The sequence below is a fragment of the Tetrao urogallus genome (genome assembly GCF_951394365.1).
Source record: "Tetrao urogallus genome assembly, contig: SUPER_29_unloc_2, whole genome shotgun sequence".
Lineage (NCBI taxonomy): Eukaryota > Metazoa > Chordata > Aves > Galliformes > Phasianidae > Tetrao > Tetrao urogallus.
The window spans coordinates 278,958-289,960 of record NW_027639054.1 but is presented as its reverse complement, the minus strand read 5'-3'; the positions used below and the strand labels follow the sequence as shown (position 1 = coordinate 289,960).

Sequence of the window (11,003 nt, the reverse complement as noted above, 5' to 3'; positions counted from 1 at the left end):
TGTAGGGAGACTGGGAGGGGATTGTGGGATACTGGGAGGGACTGGGACAAAACTGGGAGGTACTGGGAGTGTCTATTAAGGAGACTGGGAGGGACTGGGAGGGGATACTGGGATACTGGGAGGGACTGGGAGTAACTATAGGGAGACTGGGAGGGCATATAGAGAAACTGGGAGGGACTGGGAGGGGATTGTGGGATACTGGGAGGGACTGGGAGGGCCTACATTTGGACTGGGAGAGGGGACTGGGATATACTGGGATGAACTGGGATGAACTGGGTTGAACTGGGATGAACTGGGATCTCACAGCGCTGTCCTGGACCAGAATTCACCGAGTGAAAGAGAGCAGAGGTGAGGGGGAACTGGGAGCAAACTGGGAGCACAGGTGCCATACTGGTGCCATACTGGTGCCATATTGTCCCTTACTGGTGCCATACTGGTGCCCTTACTGGTGCCATACTGGTGCCACACTGGTGCCATACTGGTCTTTACTGCTGCCATACTGGTGCCATACTGGAGCCATACTGGTGCCCTTACTGGTCCTTACTGGTGCCATACTGGTTTCATACTGGCCCTTACTGGTGCCATACTGGTGCCATACTGGTGCCATACTGGTGCCATATTGGCCCTCATTGGTGCCATACTGGCCCTTACTGGTGCCATACTGGTGCCATACTGGAGCCATACTGGTGCCATACTGGTGCCATACTGGTGCCATACTGGTCCTTACTGGTGCCATACTGCTGCCATACTGGTGCCATACTGCCCTTACTGGTGTTACTGGCATCTCACAGGTGTGCCTGGTCCCTTCCTGGTCCCTTACTGGTGTCACTGGTCCCTTCCCAGCCCCTTCCCGGCCCCTTACTGGTGTGACTGGTGTTACTGGTGTCACTGGTCCCTTCCTGTCCCCTTACTGGTGTCACTGGTCCCTTCCTGGTGTCACTTGTCCCTTCCTGGCCCCTTACTGGTGTCACTGGTCCCTTACTGGTGTCACTGGTCCCTTCCTGGTCCCTTACTGGTGTCACTGGTCCCTTCCTGGTGTCACTTGTCCCTTCCTGTCCCCTTACTGGTGTCACTGGTTCCTTACTGGTGTCACTGGTCCCTTCCTGGTCCCTTACTGGTGTCACTGGTCCCTTCCTGGTGTCACTTGTCCCTTCCTGTCCCCTTACTGGTGTCACTGGTCCCTTACTGGTGTCACTGGTCCCTTCCTGTCCCCTTACTGGTGTCACTGGTTCCTTACTGGTGTCACTGGTCCCTTCCTGTCCCCTTACTGGTGTCACTGGTCCCTTCCTGGTCCCTTACTGGTGTCACTGGTCCCTTCCTGTCCCCTTACTGGTGTCACTGGTCCCTTACTGGTGTCACTGGTTCCTTACTGGTGTCACTGGTCCCTTCCTGTCCCCTTACTGGTGTCACTGGTCCCTTCCTGGTCCCTTACTGGTGTCACTGGTTCCTTACTGGTGTCACTGGTCCCTTCCTGTCCCCTTACTGGTGTCACTGGTCCCTTCCTGGTCCCTTACTGGTGTCACTGGTTCCTTACTGGTGTCACTGGTCCCTTCCTGTCCCCTTACTGGTGTCACTGGTCCCTTCCTGTCCCCTTCCTGGTGTCACTGTCCCCTTCCTGTCCCCTCCCTGGTCCCTCCCCGGCCCCTGACCGTTGTCCCCGTCGTCCCCAGGCCACCATGCCGTCCCCATGCCCGGATCTGGCCGAGTTCGGCGAGGCGGCGCCGTTCCTGCGCAAATCGGAGCAGGAGCGAATCGCGGCGCAGACGCGGCCCTTCGACCTCAAGCGCGACATCTTCGTCCCCGACGAGCGCGAGGAGTTCGTCAAGGCCACCATCGTCAGCAGGGAGGGGAACAAAGTCACCGCCCAGACCGAGCGCGGCAAGGTCGGCCTGCGGGGAGCCCCAAAGCTGCCCCACATTGGGACGGGAGCGGGGATGGCGGGGAGGAAATGGGACGGAACTGGTCCCAAATGGTCAAAATGTGCAACAAAGTGGTCAGGATTGGGATTGGTTGGGTGAAAATAGGGTGGAACTGATCCCAAAAAGCTGGAATTGGCCAAAATCCGGACCAAAATGGACAGAATTGGGACTGAACGGCCCCAAAATGCATCAAATCCATCCTAAAATGGTCAGGATTGGGACTGAACGGACCCCAAAATGGATCAAATCCATCCCCAAATGGTCAGAATTGGGACTTAGCCCCAAAATGGATCAAATCCACCCTAAAATGGTCAAAATTGGTATTGGTGGGGCAAAAATGGGACGGATCTGATCCCAAGTGGTTAGAGTTGGCCAAAATCTGCAACAAAATGGTCAGAACTGGGACTGAACAGCTCCAAATTGGATCAAATCCACCTCAAAATGGTCAGGATTGGGATTTAACGGACCCCAAATTGACAAAATCCACAGCAAAATGGTCAGAATTCGGACTTAACAGCCTCAAAATGCATCAAATCTACCCCAAAATGGTCACAATTGGAACTTAAGAGTCCCAAAATGGTCAGAATTGGGATTGGTTGGGTGAAAATGGGTCGGATCTGATCCCAAACAGCTGGAATTGGCCAAAATCCGGCCGAAAATGGTCAGAATTGGCAATAATTGGTCCCAAAATTGATCAAATCCACCCTAAAATGGACAGGATTGGGACTTAACAGGACCCAAAATTGTCAGAATTGGACCAAATCAGCCTTGAAATGGGCAAAATTCTGATTGGTTGGTCAAAAATGGGACGGATCTGACTGTTCCAGATGGTTGGAATTGCCCAAAATCCGTCCTAAAATGGTCAGAATTGGGACTTAACAGACCCAAAAAGGTCAGAATTGGGCCAAATCCACACCGAAATGAACAGACCTGGGACTTGACAGCCCCAAAATGGATCAAATCCCCCCCAAATGGACAGAATTGGACCAAATTAGTCCCAAAATTGGACCAAATCCCCCCAAAAACGGTTAAAATTGGACCCTATCAGCCCCAAATGGCCCAAATCCACACCCAAAATGGTCAGAATTGGGACTGAACGGCCCCCAAATGGTCAGAATCGGACAAAATCAGCCCCCAGGTGGTCAGAATGAGCTCATGTCAAGCCCGAAAAGGCCCCAATCCACCCCAACATGGTCACAATGGGCACTTGTCAGCCCCCAAATGGCCCTAATTGGCCCCCAAATGGTCAGAATTGGGACTGAACTGCCCCAAAATGGCCCAGATCAGCCCCCATATGATCAGGATTGGTGCTGATGAGCCCCCAAATGGCCCAAATCTGCCCCAAGATGGTCAGAATTGGGACTTGTCAGCCCCAAAATGGTCAGAATTGGCCCAATTCCGCCCCGAAATGGACCAAATTGGCCCAAATCCACCCCAACATGGTCAGAATGGGCACTTGTCAGCCCCAAGATGGTCAGAATTGTCCCCACTGGTCACAATTGTCCCAATTCGGTCCCAAAATTGCCCTCATCTGCCCCAACATGGTCAGAATTGGCAACTTATCAGCCCCCAAATGCCCCAAATCAGCCCCAAATGCTCATCTCAGGCCCAAATCACACCCAAAGTGGTCCAAATCCGCTCCCCAATGATCAAAGTTGCCCCAATTCCGCCCCATGATGCCCCAAGTCGCTCCCAAAATTGCTGAAATTGGCATTTTTCAGCTCCAAAATGGCCCAAATTGGCCCAAATCAGCCCCAAAATGGACAAAATGGACCCAAATCAGCCCCCAAATGGCCCAAATCTGCCCCAAATGGACACAGTTGGCTTTTATCAGCTCCAAAACGGCCACAATCAGCGCAAAATGGTCAAACATGGTCCATGGCAGCTCAAAAATGGTCACAATTGGCTCAAATCAGCCTTGAAATGGGCAAAATTGGGACTTGACAGCCCCCAAATGGCCTAAATGAGCCACAGAAAAGACCAGAATCAGCACTTATCAGCCCCCAAATGGCCCGAAAGAGCCACAAAAAGGTCGGAATTGGGACTTATCCGCCCCAAAGTGGCCAAAATCCACACCAAAATGGTCAGAATTGGAGCAAATTCTCCCCAAAATGGTCAGAATTGGGACTTCAGAGCCCCAAAAAGGATCAAATCAAATCCTAAAATGGTCAGGATTGGGATTGGTAGTAGAAAATGGGACGGATCTGATCCCAAGTGGTCAGAATTGGACCAAATCAGCTCCAAAATGGTCAGAATTGGGACTGAACGGCCCCAGAATGGTCAGAATTGAAGCAAATCCGCCCCAAAATGGTCAGAATTGGGACTCATCAGCCCCAAAGTGCCCAAATCCGCACCCAAATGGTCAGAATTGGAGCAAATTCACCCCAAAAAGGTCAGAATTTGGACCTGACAGCACCAAAATGGATCAAATATCCCCCAGAATGGGCAGAATTGGACCAAATTAGTCCCAAAATTTGTTAAAATTGTCCTAAAGGGTCTCAAAATGTCCCATTAGTCCCAAAATGGTTAAAATTGGACTCTATCAGCATCAAATGGCCCAAATCCGCACCCAAATGGCCAGAATTGGAGCAAATCCACCCCAAAACAGTCAGAATTGGGACTGAACGGCCCTAAAATGGATCAAATCAAATCCTAAAATGGTCAGAATTGAAACTGAGCTGCCCCCAAATGGTCAGAATGGGACAAAATCAGCCCCCAGGTGGTCAGAATGAGCTCATGTCAAGCCCAAAAAGGCCCCAATCCACCCCAAAATGGTCAGAATGGGCACTTGTCAGCCCCAAGATGATCAGAATTGTCCCCACTGGTCAAAATTGTCCCAATTCGGCCTCAAAATTGCCCTCATCTGCCCCAACATGGTCAGAATTGGCAACTTATCAGCCCCCAAATGCCCCAAATCAGCCCCAAATGCTCATCTCAGGCCCAAATCACACCCAAAGTGGTCCAAATCCGCTCCTCAATGATCAAAGTTGGCCCCATTCCGCCCCATGATGCCCCAAGTCGCTCCCAAAATTGCTGAAATTGGCATTTATCAGCTCCAAAATGGCCCAAATTGGCCCAAATCAGCCCCAAAATGGACAAAATGGACCCAAATCAGCCCCCAAATGGCCCAAATCTGCCCCAAATGGACACAGTTGGCTTTTATCAGCTCCAAAACGGCCACAATCAGCACAAAATGGTCAAACATGGTCCATGGCAGCTCAAAAATGGTCACAATTGGTTCAAATCAGCCTTGAAATGGGCAAAATTGGGACTTGACAGCCCCCAAATGGCCCAAATCTGCCCCCAAATGGTCAGAGTTGGAGCAAATTCACCCTAAAAAGGTCAGAATTGGGACTGAACAGCACCCAAATGGATCAAATATCCCCCAGAATGGGCAGAATTGGACCTAATCAGTCCCAAAATTGGACCAAATCCCCCCCAACATGGTTAAAATTGGACCCTATCAGCCCCAAATGGCCCAAATCCGCGCCCAAATGGTCAGAATTGGAGCAAATCCACCCAAAATTGTTCAGAATTGGGACTGAACGGCCCCAAAATGGATCAAATCCATCCTAAAATGGTCAGAGTTGGGACTGAACGGCCCCCAAATGGTCAGAATGGGACAAAATCAGCCCCCAGGTGGTCAGAATGAGCTCATGTCAAGCCCAAAAAGGCCCAAATCCACCCCATGGTGGTCACAATGGGCACTTGTCAGCCCCAACATGGCCAGAATTGTCCCCACTGGTCACAATTGTCCCAATTCGGTCCCAAAATTGCCCTCATCTGCCCCAACATGGTCAGAATTGGCAACTTATCAGCCCCCAAATGCCCCAAATCAGCCCCAAATGCTCATCTCAGGCCCAAATCACACCCAAAATGGTCCAAATCCGCTCCCCAATGATCAAAGTTGCCCCAATTCCGCCCCATGATGCCCCAAGTCGCTCTCCAAATTGCTGAAATTGGCACTTATCAGCTCCAAAATGGCCCAAATTGGCCCAAATCAGCCCCAAAATGGACAAAATGGACCCAAATCAGCCCCCAAATGGCCCAAATCTGCCCCAAATGGACACAGTTGGCTTTTATCAGCTCCAAAACGGCCACAATCAGCACAAAATGGTCAAACATGGTCCATGGCAGCTCAAAAATCGTCACAATTGGCTCAAATCAGCCTTGAAATGGGCAAAATTGGGACTTGACAGCCCCCAAATGGCCCAAATGAGCCACAGAAAAGACCAGAATCAGCACTTATCAGCCCCCAAATGGCCCGAAAGAGCCACAAAAAGGTCGGAATTGGGACTTATCCGCCCCAAAGTGGCCAAAATCCACACCAAAATGGTCAGAATTGGAGCAAATTCTCCCCAAAATGGTCAGAATTGGGACTTCAGAGCCCCAAAAAGGATCAAATCAAATCCTAAAATGGTCAGGATTGGGATTGGTTGGGAGAAAATGGGACGGATCTGATCCCAAGTGGTAGGAAATGGCCAAAATCAGCTCCAAAATGGTCAGAATTGGGACCGATCAGCCCCCGAATGGTCAGAATTGAAGCAAATCCACCCCAAAATGGTCAGAATTGGGACTGAACAGACCCAAAATTGAGAAAATCCACACTAAAAAGGTCAGAATTGGGACTTGTCAGCCCCAAAATGGTCAGAATTGGCCCAATTCCGCCCCAAAATGGACCAAATTGGCCCAAATCCACCCCAACATGGTCAGAATGGGCACTTGTCAGCCCCAAGATGGTCAGAATTGTCCCCACTGGTCAAAATTGTCCCAATACGATCCCAAAATTGCCCTCATCTGCCCCAACATGGTCAGAATTGGCAACTTATCAGCCCCCAAATGCCCCAAATCAGCCCCAAATGCTCATCTCAGGCCCAAATCACACCCAAAGTGGTCCAAATCCGCTCCCCAATGATCAAAGTTGCCCCAATTCCGCCCCATGATGCCCCAAGTCGCTCCCAAAATTGCTGAAATTGGCATTTATCAGCTCCAAAATGGCCCAAATTGGCCCAAATCAGCCCCAAAATGGACAAAATGGACCCAAATCAGCCCCCAAATGGCCCAAATCTGCCCCAAATGGACACAGTTGGCTTTTATCAGCTCCAAAACGGCCACAATCAGCACAAAATGGTCAAACATGGTCCATGGCAGCTCAAAAATGGTCACAATTGGCTCAAATCAGCCTTGAAATGGGCAAAATTGGGACTTGACAGCCCCCAAATGGCCTAAATGAGCCACAGAAAAGACCAGAATCAGCACTTATCAGCCCCCAAATGGCCCGAAAGAGCCACAAAAAGGTCGGAATTGGGACTTATCCGCCCCAAAGTGGCCAAAATCCACACCAAAATGGTCAGAATTGGAGCAAATTCTCCCCAAAATGGTCAGAATTGGGACTTCAGAGCCCCAAAAAGGATCAAATCAAATCCTAAAATGGTCAGGATTGGGATTGGTAGTAGAAAATGGGACGGATCTGATCCCAAGTGGTCAGAATTGGACCAAATCAGCTCCAAAATGGTCAGAATTGGGACTGAACGGCCCCAGAATGGTCAGAATTGAAGCAAATCCGCCCCAAAATGGTCAGAATTGGGACTGAACTGCCCCAAAATGGCCCAGATCAGCCCCCATATCATCAGGATTGGTGCTGATGAGCCCCCAAATGGCCCAAATCTGCCCCAAGATGGTCAGAATTGGGACTTGTCAGCCCCAAAATGGTCAGAATTGGCCCAATTCCGCCCCAAAATGGACCAAATTGGCCCAAATCCACCCCAACATGGTCAGAATGGGCACTTGTCAGCCCCAAGATGGTCAGAATTGTCCCCACTGGTCACAATTGTCCCAATTCGGTCCCAAAATTGCCCTCATCTGCCCCAACATGGTCAGAATTGGCAACTTATCAGCCCCCAAATGCCCCAAATCAGCCCCAAATGCTCATCTCAGGCCCAAATCACACCCAAAGTGGTCCAAATCCGCTCCCCAATGATCAAAGTTGCCCCAATTCCGCCCCATGATGCCCCAAGTCGCTCCCAAAATTGCTGAAATTGGCATTTTTCAGCTCCAAAATGGCCCAAATTGGCCCAAATCAGCCCCAAAATGGACAAAATGGACCCAAATCAGCCCCCAAATGGCCCAAATCTGCCCCAAATGGACACAGTTGGCTTTTATCAGCTCCAAAACGGCCACAATCAGCGCAAAATGGTCAAACATGGTCCATGGCAGCTCAAAAATGGTCACAATTGGCTCAAATCAGCCTTGAAATGGGCAAAATTGGGACTTGACAGCCCCCAAATGGCCTAAATGAGCCACAGAAAAGACCAGAATCAGCACTTATCAGCCCCCAAATGGCCCGAAAGAGCCACAAAAAGGTCGGAATTGGGACTTATCCGCCCCAAAGTGGCCAAAATCCACACCAAAATGGTCAGAATTGGAGCAAATTCTCCCCAAAATGGTCAGAATTGGGACTTCAGAGCCCCAAAAAGGATCAAATCAAATCCTAAAATGGTCAGGATTGGGATTGGTAGTAGAAAATGGGACGGATCTGATCCCAAGTGGTCAGAATTGGACCAAATCAGCTCCAAAATGGTCAGAATTGGGACTGAACGGCCCCAGAATGGTCAGAATTGAAGCAAATCCGCCCCAAAATGGTCAGAATTGGGACTCATCAGCCCCAAAGTGCCCAAATCCGCACCCAAATGGTCAGAATTGGAGCAAATTCACCCCAAAAAGGTCAGAATTTGGACCTGACAGCACCAAAATGGATCAAATATCCCCCAGAATGGGCAGAATTGGACCAAATTAGTCCCAAAATTTGTTAAAATTGTCCTAAAGGGTCTCAAAATGTCCCATTAGTCCCAAAATGGTTAAAATTGGACTCTATCAGCATCAAATGGCCCAAATCCGCACCCAAATGGCCAGAATTGGAGCAAATCCACCCCAAAACAGTCAGAATTGGGACTGAACGGCCCTAAAATGGATCAAATCAAATCCTAAAATGGTCAGAATTGAAACTGAGCTGCCCCCAAATGGTCAGAATGGGACAAAATCAGCCCCCAGGTGGTCAGAATGAGCTCATGTCAAGCCCAAAAAGGCCCCAATCCACCCCAAAATGGTCAGAATGGGCACTTGTCAGCCCCAAGATGATCAGAATTGTCCCCACTGGTCAAAATTGTCCCAATTCGGCCTCAAAATTGCCCTCATCTGCCCCAACATGGTCAGAATTGGCAACTTATCAGCCCCCAAATGCCCCAAATCAGCCCCAAATGCTCATCTCAGGCCCAAATCACACCCAAAGTGGTCCAAATCCGCTCCCCAATGATCAAAGTTGCCCCAATTCCGCCCCATGATGCCCCAAGTCGCTCCCAAAATTGCTGAAATTGGCATTTTTCAGCTCCAAAATGGCCCAAATTGGCCCAAATCAGCCCCAAAATGGACAAAATGGACCCAAATCAGCCCCCAAATGGCCCAAATCTGCCCCAAATGGACACAGTTGGCTTTTATCAGCTCCAAAACGGCCACAATCAGCACAAAATGGTCAAACATGGTCCATGGCAGCTCAAAAATCGTCACAATTGGCTCAAATCAGCCTTGAAATGGGCAAAATTGGGACTTGACAGCCCCCAAATGGCCCAAATGAGCCACAGAAAAGACCAGAATCAGCACTTATCAGCCCCCAAATGGCCCAAATCTGCCCCAAAAAGGTCAGAATTGGAGCAAATTCTCCCCAAAATGGTCAGAATTGGGACTTCAGAGCCCCAAAAAGGATCAAATCAAATCCTAAAATGGTCAGAATTGGGATTGGTAGTAGAAAATGGGACGGATCTGATCCCAAGTGGTAGGAAATGGCCAAAATCAGCTCCAAAATGGACAGAATTGGGACCGATCAGCCCCCGAATGGTCAGAATTGAAGCAAATCCACCCCAAAATGGTCAGAATTGGGACTGAACAGACCCAAAATTGAGAAAATCCACCCTAAAATGGTCAGAATTGGGACTTCACAGCCCCAAAATGGATCAAATCAAATCCTAAAATGGTCAGGATTGGGTTTGGTTGGGCAAAAATGGGACGGATCTGATCCCAAGTGGTCGGAATTGGCAGAAATGAGGACCAAAATGGACAGAATTGGGACTGAGCTGCCCCCAAATGGCCCAAATCCGCACCCAAATGGTCAGAATTGGAGCAAATCCACCCCAAAACGGTCAGAATTGGGACTGAACGGCAACAAAATGGATCAAATCCATCCTGAAATGGTCAGAATTGGGACTGAGCTGCCCCCAAATGGTCAGAATGGGACAAAATCAGCCCCCAGGTGGTCAGAATGAGCTCATGTCAAGCCCAAAAAGGCCCCAATCCACCCCAAAATGGTCACAATGGGCACTTGTCAGCCCCCAAATGGCCCTAATTGGCCCCAAATGGTCAGAATTGGGACTGAACGGCCCCAGAATGGTCAGAATTGAAGCAAATCCGCCCCAAAATGGTCAGAATTGGGACTGAACTGCCCCAAAATGGCCCAGATCAGCCCCCATATCATCAGGATTGGTGCTGATGAGCCCCCAAATGGCCCAAATCTGCCCCAAGATGGTCAGAATTGGGACTTGTCAGCCCCAAAATGGTCAGAATTGGCCCAATTCCGCCCCAAAATGGACCAAATTGGCCCAAATCCACCCCAACATGGTCAGAATGGGCACTTGTCAGCCCCAAGATGGTCAGAATTGTCCCCACTGGTCACAATTGTCCCAATTCGGTCCCAAAATTGCCCTCATCTGCCCCAACATGGTCAGAATTGGCAACTTATCAGCCCCCAAATGCCCCAAATCAGCCCCAAATGCTCATCTCAGGCCCAAATCACACCCAAAGTGGTCCAAATCCGCTCCCCAATGATCAAAGTTGCCCCAATTCCGCCCCATGATGCCCCAAGTCGCTCCCAAAATTGCTGAAATTGGCATTTTTCAGCTCCAAAATGGCCCAAATTGGCCCAAATCAGCCCCAAAATGGACAAAATGGACCCAAATCAGCCCCCAAATGGCCCAAATCTGCCCCAAATGGACACAGTTGGCTTTTATCAGCTCCAAAACGGCCACAATCAGCGCA

At 49.8% G+C, this 11,003-nt stretch overlaps 1 protein-coding gene across 1 annotated transcript in view; it reads left to right on the top strand.

Annotated features, from left to right (window-relative positions):
* Positions 1-1,676: 1,676 nt before the first annotated feature.
* LOC306956418 (myosin-7) overlaps positions 1,677-11,003 on the top strand; it is a gene marked incomplete at both ends in the record, with an annotated part of 54,009 nt that continues 44,682 nt past the window's right edge. The window contains one exon of the mRNA XM_079551028.1: positions 1,677-1,883. Coding sequence (XP_079407154.1) covers positions 1,677-1,883 — 207 coding nt within the window. The remainder of the gene's footprint in view (positions 1,884-11,003) is intronic.